Source organism: Diaporthe citri (assembly GCF_014595645.1).
Source record: "Diaporthe citri strain NFHF-8-4 chromosome Unknown scaffold_6, whole genome shotgun sequence".
Lineage (NCBI taxonomy): Eukaryota > Fungi > Ascomycota > Sordariomycetes > Diaporthales > Diaporthaceae > Diaporthe > Diaporthe citri.
Genome location: NW_025064851.1, coordinates 4,307,518 through 4,322,379, shown reverse-complemented (window position 1 = coordinate 4,322,379; position 14,862 = coordinate 4,307,518). Strand labels below are relative to the sequence as shown.

General features: G+C 51.5%; 5 protein-coding genes across 5 annotated transcripts; 2 read left to right on the top strand and 3 right to left on the bottom strand.

The window, feature by feature from the left end:
- Positions 1–267: 267 nt before the first annotated feature.
- Positions 268–2,046, bottom strand: INS49_013130 (uncharacterized protein; the record flags this gene model as incomplete). Its single annotated transcript, XM_043173831.1, has 2 exons — positions 268–1,868; positions 2,037–2,046. 2 exons carry the CDS (start codon positions 2,044–2,046, stop codon positions 268–270), a joined length of 1,611 nt encoding a protein of 536 aa, XP_043023128.1.
- A 1,127-nt stretch (positions 2,047–3,173) lies between these two features.
- On the top strand, positions 3,174–7,957 carry INS49_013129 (uncharacterized protein; the record flags this gene model as incomplete). Its single annotated transcript, XM_043173830.1, has 6 exons — positions 3,174–3,311; positions 3,376–3,412; positions 3,461–3,669; positions 3,724–4,448; positions 4,521–7,522; positions 7,584–7,957. The coding sequence occupies 6 exons, from the start codon at positions 3,174–3,176 to the stop codon at positions 7,955–7,957; spliced, it is 4,485 nt and encodes a 1,494-aa protein (XP_043023127.1).
- Positions 7,958–8,391: 434 nt separating this feature from the next.
- Positions 8,392–9,057, bottom strand: INS49_013128 (uncharacterized protein; the record flags this gene model as incomplete). The annotated part of the gene is made up of 1 exon (XM_043173829.1): positions 8,392–9,057. One exon carries the CDS (start codon positions 9,055–9,057, stop codon positions 8,392–8,394), a length of 666 nt encoding a protein of 221 aa, XP_043023126.1.
- A 3,454-nt stretch (positions 9,058–12,511) lies between these two features.
- On the top strand, positions 12,512–12,976 carry INS49_013127 (uncharacterized protein; the record flags this gene model as incomplete). Its single annotated transcript, XM_043173828.1, has 1 exon — positions 12,512–12,976. One exon carries the CDS (start codon positions 12,512–12,514, stop codon positions 12,974–12,976), a length of 465 nt encoding a protein of 154 aa, XP_043023125.1.
- Positions 12,977–13,589: 613 nt separating this feature from the next.
- Positions 13,590–14,399, bottom strand: INS49_013126 (uncharacterized protein; the record flags this gene model as incomplete). Its single annotated transcript, XM_043173827.1, has 2 exons — positions 13,590–13,982; positions 14,055–14,399. 2 exons carry the CDS (start codon positions 14,397–14,399, stop codon positions 13,590–13,592), a joined length of 738 nt encoding a protein of 245 aa, XP_043023124.1.
- Positions 14,400–14,862: the final 463 nt, after the last annotated feature.

Sequence of the window (14,862 nt, the reverse complement as noted above, 5' to 3'; positions counted from 1 at the left end):
TCCAGGTAATTCTTCCCGAACCACGAGACAGTCATGGGTCCCGAAATGAAACCGCTTCCCGAAGACAATTAACTTGATTTCATTACATGAGTATTGAAACGAATACACGATTAATCCTTCAAGAAACCCACCAAACTCGCTCTCTTCATGTGAACATATTCTCCTGACCGACTTGTGGGATTCCATTTGTGGCAGAGGCCAATTTTCTTTTCTTTTCTTTTCTTGAGGGGGCACGAAAGAAAACCAACGCCTTTCTATGTCCGTCTCTCACCATGAAGACGGACTCATTTCCGGCTGCGAAATAGCAATGAAAGACCCGGTAGCCCCGTGCATTACAGAATCCAGCCAAGTGTCGAGGTTCCAAGTAAAGCCGCTCTTCTCGAGTCGCGAGCTGCTAAGCCGCAACCGGAGATTGTGGCCGTTCTCGAAGTCGAGCCCGCTCAGTGCCATCATGATATGCGGGTCGGTGTCAAACTTGCCCTCGAACTCGACATTTCCGGTGGATTTGAGGCCCTCAATGTCGCCAGATGAGAACGTACCTCCAGCCATGCCTTCTTTCCCACGGCGGAAGGCGACCCATGTCACGCGAGCGCCGCGAAGGTCCGTCGCCGGGTCCGCGCCCACGTGGATGGTGAACGAGGACCTGCTGATGTCTGTGACGTAGGTGTTGACCTTCCAGCGGGAGTCCTGGCCGAGATCCAAAGCGCTGAACCAGCAGACGACAACCGGTGGTTCATTGTCAAACCTTTGAGGAAACCGGATCGGCTTTTCTGTCTCCGTTTGCTTTTTCCCATCCTGCCAAGCAGATGTGACATCGAACTGACCCGTGAAAACCTCCTCCTCCGAGCTAGAAATCTCAAGCCAGGAGCAAGCTGCCACATACAGGCGCGCTGACGATGCCGAGGAAATTTTGAGTTTGAAGCTATCCTCATAGATGCTCTCAGCGGATGCATCGACTGAGATCTCATTCTGGTGGTCCAGGTCAAGCCAGGTCAAGCCGAGCGCGATCTGCGGGGGCTGGGCGTACGCAGGCTCAAACTCGATATCCTTCTTGTCTGGCCTGGACGCCGGCTGGTCCCAGGGCCTAATCTCAACCGTGCTGAACTGTCCAATGTCCTTGGAATAGCGGGAGTAGCAAACGCTAGCCCAGTCTTTGTCCTTCTTGGACAAATAGGTATTGTACTTGGTTCCTTGACCGCCATTGTTCTTGAACCACTCAGGAGGGTATTCGTACAGCATGATGGAATCCGGATCGAAAGGGGTCGCCTGAATTTCTGTAGATTTGAGCCGATTGAGAACGTTATGTTTAATCTCTTTGTCATTCCAGAAATTTGGTGGACCTCTCAGTGACCGATAGATGTACTCTTCGTTCCACTGGAAAATGGCAAGGGGAGACTGGTGCTCATGCTCGAAACCGAGGACGTGTCCGAACTCATGAAGCACTTTGCGGCGGATGAGTTCTTCTGATGAATCGGAAGATATGTCCAGGTTCATCGTGCGAGTGGACTGGTCTTTGATGGTAAGACAGTACGTTCCCACAAAAGAACTTGAGCCGCCGGGCTTGAAATCAATCCGGATCTCTGCGGGCTCATTCTTTCCGACCCACGAGAAGCTCAAGTTGGCATACAAAAGCCATTGATGAGCCCACTGCTTGACCTTGTCCTGGATGGCCTTGTCACCACCCAAAAACTTGATCTTGAGGACTTTACCAGGAGCCCATCGCTTAGAGATATTCAGGGCAAGAGCGGAAGGCTCGCCTCGTTTGGCCGACGAGACGGCAGCTGCTTCAACTGGCAGAAAGCCTGAAGATCCAAGTGCATTGAGTGGATATTCTTGAAGGGAGACTTGAATGGCGCGCTGTTCCTCCTCTGGTGAAGGTGTCAGTTCCAGACAAAGAAAGTCATGGGTGATATATGAAGATGTGTATGTCATTGTGAGAGTTTCACTGAACGGAGTAGTGAGAAGATGAGTAGGGGGCTCTTGAAAGGTGTGCGTAATGACAACTTGATTCGAGAAGATGTGTATCTAATGCATACTGAAGGCCATGGTTGGGTTCATTGACGGCTTTATAGGTCCCGTCCAGCCTCTGGATGAGCCATGCCGCCTCCAGCCACCCTATATGCTCGCTCTTGCTCTCACATGCTCAGTATTCCTCGGACTCGCTACCAGCTATCTACATCGTCCTTCAGCTTCGTTGCCAAGGACCGCCTACCTCTACGTCCGGCTTGTGCCCCGAGATCTCCCGTGGAGAATTGAGCCACCTGGCTGTAATCAAGCCCTTGGCTGCTGGCTTCTGGCTGGAATTGGGTCTTCTAGTCAGAACTGAGCACCCTTGTCGGAATCAAGCTCTTATTTCTCTGGCTCAGCTGAGCCACCCACGGAAAAAGTATGGCTTTGGCTTAGCTGAACCACCCAGGTAAGCAGACAGGATCGCTTTGCCGCCCATCCCTTTCATCCCTCTGCCCTCGTTCTTCTGGAATTGATGACCGTCAGATATTGACGATGTAAATTCGCCATGGTTTGAGACACCTCGTTATAAGATGGCTTCTGAAAAAGCAGGTGATGACTATGGGGCGTTGAAAAGTCCGGCAATCTGTGGCTAGAACGTTTTAGAATTATCGCATGCTCCAAAAATGGCATCATCTTGGGTGACTCGCCATACAACTTCAAGTTTCTAATGAGTTTGAAGGTCATCTTGTCAGACTATGGCTTGTCGAAATCAATAGTCTCATCACAAAAGAAATTCCAAGTACCAGTACAACACTTGGAAAAGATTGTCAAAATATCTCCACCGTGGCAAAACCAGCATCGCTCAATCACTGACAATCAACCAGCACCAAAATGTATGGGTCTACTATCAAACCCACAACTGAACTATTGATCTAGAGCTGAACCATCGACAAGCCACATACAAGCACCTTGGGTCGTTGTTATACGAAGCTGAGGATCAAAAGCATGTGTCAACTCTCGTATACCACGCAGAGTTTCCAATGCCAAAATCATACGATGGCTCTCAATGCCACAGATAAGTATATATATTGTTGTCAGACCGGCCTTTGACCAGGAAAAACGTTGAGTAAGCCAAACATCATTCACATACTTTACCCAAATCTCAAGCTTTTCAGTCATCCATCGTCAACTAGTTTACGACCTCTCTTTAGGTCATATTCATCATGTCTCTTCTCTCGGATATCATCTTGCAGACACATGCCATCTCACAACGTGTCGAGGTTGAGAAATCGACAAGCCTTGATAATGGCGTGAACCTTTCACCCAAAGAACAGGCCAAGAGCTTGGCTGCCAAGAACCGAGTTAGTTACCTCCTGAGGACTCAGGCTTTAGGAATTGATTTGAGGACTGATTTGAGAATTTTAGGTCATCCGAGCCTTGGAGAGCATCACTCAGAGTCTGAGTGTGAGTCTGGCGAGCTCTGAAACTGACAATAACACGGCTGGTCTAGAGGCCGACTTCGATCCAACTCAGCAAAAGAGTGCTTCCTATGGACTTCATGAACAGGAATTGCCTTCTGCTGATGTGCAGCCCAGCCCAGACACTGTCCTTAAGGAGGGGATGTCCGACAAGCCTGAGGGTCTCGGTGGCCAAGCTATGTCTCTCAACAAGATGGCCGAGGCGATTGGGCCTATCATAAGCACCTTTGATAGTGTTCTGGTAAGCTATTCACATCTAACGGATCACGACCAGATTCTGACAATCTCACTGTAGTCCAAGCCATACCTCAAATATCACAATGCGACACTTACCAGTACCACTCCAATCGTGGGTCTGAAAGGTGACAACATCATGTACATCGAGACTCAGTCCACAGCAGTCGGTATAAAGGATGTCTGGTCGATCTTCTCTCCTGTTCCTGAAGGAGCGAACGTCAACAGCAGCGTCGCCGTCCACTTCTTTCCCTACCAGGGTGACTTCATCATGGCCGTTGGCACGACTCTCTGGCGCAAGAAGCACCGTAGTGATCTGGGCAGATCCAGCGACGACATCCGCCAAGCTTCCATTGCCTGGCCGAAGCTCTACCATGACGAGTGGGAGAAGATTGGCGACAAGTGCCTGCCGGACGGAAACCTCAGGAGCATCATCCCCTATGCTCTCCTATCTGCTGCAGGAAACCAGATCAAGTTTCATCTTCTCATTCTCACCCAAGATGGCACGTTGCAGGTCCTTGACGGCAGCGATCTTGGACCAAACAATACCTTCGTCTCCATGAACAATATCTCCAAGGATGCTGCTAAGCAGGGCCTGGTAATGCACAAAGCAGCCTACTGGAATGGCAAGATCATTGGCTATGATGATGCCGGCTATACCTGGAACCTCTACCCCGACTTCAATCAACGCACCATTGAGGCAAAGGACAAGCAACAAGTTGAGCCAATCAAGCAGCTTACAGCCACTGATATCGGCCCTGTTGGCGTTCAGAAGGACGGTTTTCTGTAAAAAAGAATCGTGGAGACCGTCAATGAGCCAGGTGATGGCCAAGGGAAGGAACGAGTGAAATGGACGAGATGGATCCGCCAAGACAATGTCGTCAACCTGGGTGTCGCCTCACCAGGCGTGATGCTTGACCTCGAGACCCTCACGAAGTCCCTGAAGGACCGCTACATCACCACTCAGACGGCGCTGTACCCGGTTGTCAACAAGATCAAGACCTTTGCCGTAACGCACAAGTTCTTCTTGAATTCTCTATCGGAAACAGCCAAGGAACTTCAGAACTCTTCCAGCGATGAGACAAAGAACAATCTAAAGATCGCCAGCGCGAAGAAGTTTGTCTCTCATGCGAAGGTGTGGGCCACTCTCTTGAAGACCCAGAGCGAGTATGGCGGTCAATCAGTCAATGTCATGGGCCAGGATCTCTCCTCGGTTAAGACGCAGCTCAGCCAGCAGCTGAGCTTGCTGAAGGACAAGATGACTGCACTCACTGCGCAGCTGAAGGCCCTCAAGGACGCGGAATCAAAAATCAAGGCTGCCTTCTGGATCTCCATTGCTGTTGCCGTCGTCGGGCTCGGCCTCACCATACTGGCACTATGCACTGGGGTAGGCGCTGTGTACGCCATCGCAGCTGGCGGACTGTTCGTTGGCGGACTAGTTGCTGTGGGCATCTTCGCGAAGCGCTGGGCCGACATCTCGGACCAGATCTCCAAGGTCGAGGCACAGTTACGCGACGTCACCACAGCCAGTGAAGAGCTTGAGTTCGTGGTCAAGAACTTCAGCGATCTAGAGGATATGTACGGGAAGCTCAGTCAATTCTGGGGTAAAATGTTCAACTCGGCTGTCAGCTTGCAGGGCATGGACAAGGCGACTGCTCTACAGCTTGGCGCCGGCATCTTGGAGGACCCGTCATCTATCGACGCAGCCAAGGACGTCACTAGACAGATGGAGAAGGCTTGCGATGTTTACCTGGCTGTGCTGAATGGGTGCGGTATCCGGCTGCCCCGAGACGATTCTGATGACGAAGAGGAAGACGCGGCTGGAGATCTTGTCAGTACTACTGATGCCGCCAGCGCCAGTGTGGAGTTCGACCAGACCTTTTACAATGTGGTTCCTTTCAACAACGCAGTGTCTGATGCTTGCGCGGCCCTCAAGGAAGGCGACTTCGACCTTTATACTCTGAAGATGAGGGACGCATACACGATCGATGCGCACAGCATTACCTCACAAAACTCGGGTACAACTCTTCTTGACTTTGAGGATGTTTTGACCGATGAGAGACCATCCAAGGACATTGCGAGTGCCTTCATAGGCAGCGCAATTGACAGCTCCGTGTCGGGGGTCACGGGCGTCCCTCTTATTGACATAATCCCGGAGATTTTCAGGTCCAAAATAGCGATCATGAGTTCTTCGCTTCCATTCACACTGCAGGATCCTCAGAGTAATCGACTCAACGGATTGCTAGTCAAAGCCAGGACCGAGGTTGTTAGCCTGCTTGATCAAACTATTGAGCTCGGTACAATAAGCCAAGAATGGGTGGCTAGAATGCCGGACTTACCGACCACAAATGAAGACCGGAAGATGGCGTCTGTATACCGAGATAAAGCCGGAAAGAATTGCAAAGAGGCCCAGGCCAGTGCCCGGCTTGCCAACAACGCATTCGTAGACTTCAATCACGAGGCGACCGAGCTTCAACAGAGTCTAGAGCGCCGAATCGTCAAATGCAGGGACGATATTAGAGCAAGCGAAGCCAGCAGAAGGTCACTGCTAGACAGCGTCAACATCCCCACGCCTGTCTGGTTCATCCCAGTCGCCGGGCCTCTGATCGGAGCCATTGCGACAGGCGTGAACCGCTCCAAGATCGACGAAGAAGTGAGCAGATGCGAACGTCAGATTAACGATCTGTCCTTGGAAGTAGTGAATCTGGAATTCCAGAGGAATGTTGGGGCGCTGTTCATGGGACAGACGCAGACTTGGATGGACTTCTGCCAGAAGGCTAGTCGTGCCCTCGGCTCCATCTACAATGACATGACGGCTATCAAGCTGCAGATCAAGTACGAACTTGAGGTCGACCCAAAACTTTGGAAGCAAGTCACGGCCACAGAGTGGAGCAAGGTCCGCCGCGACGCAGAGGAATGCAAGGCACTCATCGGCAGCGCGCAAGAGACTTTAGCAGCTGATTTTGACCTTGCGGTCTCTTCCAAGAGAGCTGACTCGGCCCTGCTGCAGGCTGTCACCCCTAGTATGAAACTGATGCCTGAGTTGCAAAGCCAGGTCGCCAACTCGAGAATCGTGTGGAGCGAGATTCAAAAGCTTCGCGAGTTGAACTACTCTGAGGACATTGTGGCCTATTTGGATCCTGAGACCAAGAACAAGACAACTGTTTTTGATATGGTCGACAACATCCGCACGACATACATCCAGATGGCAGCTACTCAATACAACACGGTGCAACAGCTGTACACCCTCGCGCTGATCCAGGAGGCACGGTCCAAGAATGCAGCGTCAGGTGCAATTCCGATGCATATTTTCCTGAAACACACCTTCTCCGCCATTGAAACGGCGAAGAAAAATGCGGCGCAGACGAAGAAGACATATGCCTACATGGCAAACAACTTCAGAGAGAGAATTGCGCTGACCAGACGCAACGTCGCTGAGCTCAGGACTGCCATTACCGTGGCCAATCTGGACAAGGCGCGCCGAGACCAGGATTATCGCGACAAGATCAATGGCATCATTATTCAGGGAGCTCTTACAGCCTTTGCTACAGGTGGCCTGGTTGCGGCTGCTGCTGCTGCTGCTTATGTTGGGGTCCCACTCGCGTCTGTTGCCTCGGTCATCTCCGCAGGAGGAGTCCTGTTCGGCGGTACCAGAGGAAATGGCGGCGAGACGACGGGCGAGGAGATTGATGGAAACAAGGAGATTTCCAATCGAGAAGACACCAAGAATGAGAATGAGAATCCTGATGGCCATGAAGATGCTGCTGCAGGCCACAATGGGGAACCCGAGGAGGGATTCGACACCACTACTGCGGCAAAAGACGCTGACACTGACACCAAGAAGCCCGATGTCAAGCAGCGTGTTGATGCTGCGCAGAAGACCTGGAAGACCCTCGGGGGGTCTGTTGCGCTCTGGCAAAGACAAGCTCGAGGCCACCGAGCTAGGCAAGCGCCTGTTGGACAAGCTGAGCCTGCCTGAGCTCGCCATGCTCGTTGCGCTCGTCGAGGTTGCCATATCGGTCATGGAGCGCACCGTAGCTGCCATGGAGACTTTGCAGAAGCCACTGCAGAAGCTGGTCGAGGGTATCGTAGAGCTATCCGATATAATCAGCGACATGGACGACACTTGCGACCAGCTCGCCCACTCGCTGGACTTCACCGCGCCGATCCCATTCACTAAGCAGGATGCGAGCGCTGTCGCAGAGAAGTGGCAAGGTGTCAGTGACGCGTGCGAGGTTTGGCTCGACTTGCTGAATGAGCAGCGTATCTCTCCCATTTCATTCTCTCAGGTTTAATTTGATTTTCTGTCGCCTTCGTTGCGTGCAAGGGTTTGTCTCCTTTCGGATTATCTACCAACGTCACTATCTAATTCTATTCATGAGTGGGAGGATTAGAACCGTCAGTTTTCAATTCTTTAGCTCATACCAAGATTGTTATAGTTAAAGACACATCCGGCAACAGTAGCTACACATTGAATCAATTTAGCACTCCTTCATTCCCCCTGGTGCTACCTCTGCTTTTTTACAAGAAGTCGGATTCGCTTCGCCGTAATTGATACTTACAGCCGTACGCTTAGATGGGAGCTGCCCATGACCTTTCTCTCTGAGGCAGCTGCTCATGCATCAGCCAGTTGAGCCCAGAAGCCTGAGTAAACGCACTTGGGAGTATCCCAGAGAGGGATGAGTGCAACGGACTCAATGATGGTTATGTAAAACTAGATACACAATGGCTACCTCGATTCAGAGATGGCTTTGGAGCGCTCTGCTGCTGCTAGGATCGCAGTCGTAAACGCCGACCTCGCCCCCAGCCTCTCCAGCTCTAGCAATGCCCTGGTGGAGCAACCACCAGGGGAAGCAATCTCTTCCCGCAGTACACTTGGATGGGAGCCCGCAGTGGTAAGTGATATCATTCCAATAGCGCTGTCGACCACAATTTTCTGCGCCTCCGATCGCTTGACGCCCTCGGCGACAGCAGCATCCAACAACCCGTCAATGGCCAGCAGCAACAGAGAGCCAGCACATCCGACAAGCACGGCTGAGACGTCAAATGTGCTTTCAGGGCTGATCTGTGCGGTCCCCACCTGGTTGAATATCCAAGACGTAAGCTCCAATTTGTTCGGGGTCAAGGTCTCCATGTTTGCCGTGTACAGCGTGACAGATCGTCCAATTTTGGCGGCCATGTTAGGCATTGCTCGCACAATCTGCAGAGACGCGCTGTCTGCTGCGCTGGGGTTGGGCCCGAGGAGCAGACGGCTCATATCCTTGAGCGAGACCCCGGCCATGATGCTGATGACGAGCTTGCCGCGTACTAGAGCTTCCCTCGCGCCTGGCGCCCCGAAAAGCTCTGCCCGCTTGACTGGCTTTACGGCTATGATCACTACATCCGCCTCGGTCATTGCACGGACGTTTTCTTGCTGAAAAGGATTTTCCACTCGAGATGAATAGTTAGAAAGCACATCTTGGACCCGACGCCGCGAGGTGTCGCTGCTGGTGGTGGTGACGAAGAGGCGCCTTGTGGACACATCCGGCTTCTCAACGTCTTTGACAGCCCGAAGCATATATGATGCTAGAGCGGTCCCGAGATTTCCTGGAACCATATTAACATACCGCATTCGTTGTTTTGGGAAGGAACTCCTCACCACAGCCGATGATGGCTATTGTGATTTCAGCTGGTGCCATCGTGCTCTTCTGTTCTTATGACCTTGTCGTCTCCGAGGGCTGAAGCGTTCTTCGAGAGTGATTAAAGAATCCACGATGAATTAGCTTGTTAGTCGGTCTATTTCGCACTTTTCAATTTCGGAGGTGTCTATCAAGATCCATGGCGCCGGCCCGAGACGATGAGCTACTAAATCTTCATGTATCGCCACTTCGACGGCCCGAGTATTGACGTTGCAACCGATCATCAACACAGTACCTGTTATCATGTTCGAGTGTGCGATTGTGCCTCGACAGTGGCGCTCAGAAACGCCCTCCAGTCCCTTGATTCGGGAGTTATTTGCGACGTACGACGATCCAGACTCAGATGCACCTGTCTTTTTTATGGCTTGCAGCAACTTGGAAGCCGCTCGTACCGGAGCCACCTTATCAAAGGCGTGAGATAGTCGGGCGAGGGATGAAGAAAAAGATTCACATTTGAGACCTTTATTATTGTGTAAGTACCGGTTCATTGCCGCGGAAATAATGGGACATGCCGTCTCATTTCTGGACACTAAGAAATGCATGCTTGAATTTTCTTCTGATCTGTACAAGTACGAGGCGGTCCCCCCCCCCCGGGGCTCGCGGGGATGTGGGGAAGTCGTGAACCGTGCTTGAACCGTTTAATAGGCAGTTAACCGCTGGCATTTGAAAGGGGAAGTTGGACCGTTTATGCTTTTAAGCGGTTTAAAATCTCTAAGTAGTTTAAAATCTTAAGCAATTTAAACCTTAATTAATAATTTAGCTATACATAAGCAAGGTTAATATAATTTATACCTATTTACTTAAGTAAAAAAAGGAAGTTACTTCTTTTATATAAAGCATTATTAATTTACCTTATAAGGCAGAAAAAAGGAAAGGAAAAGAAAGGAAAAGGAAAGCAATTTTAAAGATAATCTTTAAAAAGAACCGCTAAAGAAAGAATTTAAAATTTAATTCTTTTTTAGGTATAATTAATGCTAAAGGTCCTTTAACTAAAAAGCCCTTTTATTCTTTGCTAATTACTCCTTCCTTTAAACTACTTAAGTAGGTTTAAACCGCTTAAAGATTTTAAACCGCTTAAAAGAATAAACGGTCCAACTTCCCCTCCCAATTTTGAACCGCTTACCTGCTCCCAGTCTGGCCGGTACTTAAAACACTGCATTCAATGGGTGAGAATGACTAAGGCAATTAGGTCTCTGGCTGCCAAAATAAATGAGTTTACTTTTGAGCTCAATTCGTTTCAATAGGAGTGCTCCAATCTTCGTGTAATTGTTCAGGCTCATACTTGAATTGTTGAAATTCAAGCGCATAGTGGTCTGTTGATCTGGATTTGGCCAAATCCAAATTCTGCCCAGAATATTCCCATAGGTTCCAGCCACACCGGCTTTCATGCTTCCTCCAGGATATAAGAAATCAAGATATAAGAAAAGGTCTCGACTATATTGAGACGGCTGGTTGGGTAATCGAGTATCACCTCAGCACCTTCAACACGAGGCCCCCCGAACAATCACATTCCAGTTACCATCGAACCACCCCTGTCCAGCGGATATCGTGTTTGCCTCCGAGTCTGTCGAGTGGCATTTCTGTCTGACATTGTGGGCACCATCGGCGATATTTTTGTAGCTGGGGAGAGTGTAGGCGACCGAGTTCTGCATGTACCAAGACTGTAAGCCTGTGCTTGGCTCCAAACGCAGAGGACACTCACATCGTTGCACCACCATATGGCTGAATTGTAAGAGCAGCTGACTCTACCGCAGGCGCCCGGCCCGGGTCCATTCGTTGGCGTCCCGGAAAGAGATTTCAAGTAATCGACACCTTGATCGATGCGGCCCGCGAACGCGGTAGGCCAGTCCCAATGGCAGTCAATACTTACCTGGCGCGGCTTGACCGTGCTCTGGCGATGCCCTAGCTCTTGGATAGGGATTTCCGGTAGTTCGTACGTAGGATCCACCTCTTTAAGATACTGGACAACATCCTGCACCGTACCATTGATATGGTGGAAAGCCGCGTTAGGTCCGGTCTGAACTTCCCATTCGAAGTTAGCTACCTCGTAGCCCTCAATAGGCGCCTTAAGGCTTTGGACCTGACAGGTTTAAAAGGGATAGAGTAGTCAGCCTAGTATCTTCAATCTCGGTATAGTGAGTTTAAAAGAGGACTGTCTTAATTACCACTTGGGCCACACCAGTTAAGCATGCAAGAACCTTAGCAGTCTTCATAGCGATATCGCAGAAGCCTATAAAAAGTTGACCAAGGAAGTGTCTGAAAGCTTGTAAATAAACGCTTTGCCTGATAATGCCGCAACAGTGAGAGGGATGTACTCGAAAGCTGAGAATCTTGTTTCTTTTACTCAATGATAACAGCAACTCGAAGGGTGAAGCTGAGCTTTAAATACACGCGAGCCATGGCGACAAAATCCCCCCCCCCCCTTCTTCCATCCTACTCCCGGTGAAGTCTTGCTTATTGAGAACCCACCAGATTGGCACGTCTATTGGCCATCCTGGCGAGGCCTGAAGTGGGCAACCGAACATGAGCAGTCAGATTGATCCTTCATCGTGAGAACCAGTGCCAGATGACGTGTTAAACAGTGTCTTGATGACACAAGGAAAATGAGAAAGCCGAATACATTGAACCACAATTAGCCTGTTCCTTGGCTAACCCGACTCCGAGCAGGCGCCCGTCGCGCTGCTTGGCGGCCTCTTGCGCAGAAACCGTCTTACATTTCGTGCCACCTTCCAAGCCAACAATGTGAGCTCGAGAGGGTTGTCATCGTATGTTTCTATTGTCGAGCCGGCCCTCAAGGTCGAGGTGTGCATCAAAGCTGAGCCGGCAGTCTCTTCTCTAGAACATGTCTCGTAGCCACACGGTCACTCACGTGGCTCTGTCCCACGTCCGCTGCTCAGGTCCGCCCATAGCTTCGTCTTCAGCCATGGATGGCTGGGAAGTGTCCCGCAGACGGCCCCGCCGCTACATGTGAACAGCGCCTGTGGCCGCAGCGCATATTTAAGTTCCTGTCCGAGGCGCCCGGCAACAACTACGGAGGAGGGACCCATGGGAAACACCGATCATGAATCCCACGGATCAGAGATAAAACGGCGTGAGATCTTCTGAAGAATCAGTGACAGGTCAGTCAATTTTGCAGTGTTTCACCACATGATCCTTCGCTTCAGAGCCAAAATGAGGCCTCTCACAACTGCCGCGGCGTTCGCTCATGCAGCCGTTCTGGGCAAACAATCTGTGCCGACAAACTCTCCGGACCCGGAATTGGAGGCATTGAAGTCAGAATTGGCAGAGCTGAAGCTGGAGAAGCAGCAGATGCAAATGTCCAAGGAGCGCGAGGAGTTCGAAAAGTCCGTCAGACAACAAGCGGAAGCGGCTTACAATAACCGGGTGAATGCATGGCACCAGGAGGCGGCAGAAGAGAGAGAGGAAATCATGTTTGCAAAAATGGCAGCCGAGCAAGCGGCACGGAAACAAGTAGAGGAGGAGCGTAAAGCGGATGAGGAAAGAGAGAAGAAGCATGCATCTGCATTGGCCAAAGTCGAGCTGGAAATCCGGCAGAGACTCGAGAAGGAAGCTATAGAGAGGAAGCAACGACAGGGTCTAAGGAGTCTGTTCAACCGGTCTTCGAGAAGTTACTAGTAGCGATCTTTCGAGCCTCAGTGGTTATCACAGACTCTGTTTGGACTCTCTTCAAGGGGAGAACAGACCCCTAGTATTTGAGAGGTATCAGTTTTCAGCACAAGGTTTAGTCTAATTATTCTGTTATTTTGCGAATGACAAAACCCCATATTTGGGCGATCTCTGTGCCTGTCTTCCGCTGTCACACGCTCGAGCCAGTTGATCATGGTTGCTCCCGCGGATAATTGACCTATCCAGGTCGGGGTCCGATATCTGGGTACTTACCAGTAGGATGACAAGGACAATCAAGCTCTTTAGGCCTTCATCATGGCCGTAGCCAGTAATACAGACGGAGCTGCACAATCCCATGGCAGGGAGTGGATGGAAGTGTGGGAATTTTGACAGCTGGAGAGCATACATGCAAGTTTGTCCCATCGAGTTCAGTCTGGCTGGGCGTGTCATATTGTGTTATACATTCTAGAGGGTATCATTCCACTGCTCTCCGCCAAGCTATCAAGACACAGTATCGTACACACCAACCTACATAGCCAAGCATCAAACAGATGACCGGCAAGGCAAAAAACGCTCATAAACCCGGTGACGGAACCACTCATTTGGGGTAACGGCCCAACGCTCAAAATCGCTTCCCAAAGAGCACGGTGCCGCCCAGCACGCGTCCAAGCACGTATCCGGTATAGATGCCAGCCAGGATGGTCACAGGCCACTTCTGCCACTCGCGGTCCCAGTCCAGGGGGATGGGCACGGCGCCCAGCCAGGCGCCGAGGAAGCCGCCCAGCAGCCCGCCAAACGTCTCATCGAACGGGGCCCTGAACCCAGCAACGGCAGCCCAAGTGCTTGCGTCGACGCCGTGGGAGTAGAAAAGCGGGAACGCGGTGAGCAGGGACAGGTGGGCAGCGCAGAGGAAGGTGTGGGAGACGTGGGTGAGCAGGGGCGCCCCGAAGAGGATCATGGTGACGTGGAGGAGCGGCGCCAGGATCAGCGAGAGCAGGAGGGAGAGGAGGGCAGCCTAGAGAGGGGCATGTCAGTACGGCCAGACTTGGCTTGAGAAGCGATTGATGGTGTGGACGTGGCTGCGTACAATGATAAAGCTGGGACCGGCCCCGTCGCCGGCCTTCTTCTTCTCGCCGGGCTTGTGCTTCCTGTTCTTGGGCGAGCCGGACCCGGCTGCCGGGAGGCACAGGAATGCGTAGAGGACCTGAAATAGGGCCACTACGGGCAGCGATGCCGTCATTGTCGGCACGGGGTCGGCGACGAGGTATTTGAAGCTCGCGAGGAAGAGGCTCGCTACTGCGACGGGCAAGACATGGCGGGCGGCTTGGGAGGCGGCGGTCGAGTTGAGGTGGACGGGGTGCAGTTGTGGGGGTTCATTGGGCTTCCCCGAGACTGATTGGGCCTTTGCTGTCTTTGTGGCGGTTGGAGACATGGTGACGGGGTCGACGAGAGGCATCTGGGTGGACTTCGTAGCCGGAGTCTTGGTCGCGGTCATTGAGCTGGAGCTCTCAAACGTGGAATTGGAACTGGAACTGGCAACAGGCCAGGGGTGAGCTCGCTTTGCTTAGTCATCGAGACGAGTGCCCGATAAGATAAGACAGCTTCAATTGGACCCCACCATCCTACCGCCCTGCATTCGACCCCTCCATGCGACCGAGGATTGCAGTCTGCGGTTAGAATTTCCATTGCAGTCCGTCTCTACAAATGGGAGTCTCCTAACTTCCACCCTCGTCTGCCCTGGCCATAGGATGCTGGAGCCAAGACAGCTGGTTCGCGTCTCATTTCATCACCAATATATCCCAAGCACAAATAGGGTACGTGAACCGGAGCGTGTGGGGGCCTGCGGGACGACATCGAGGACCCTTGGTGCCTCAGCCGCGGAATCCACTTTCGGA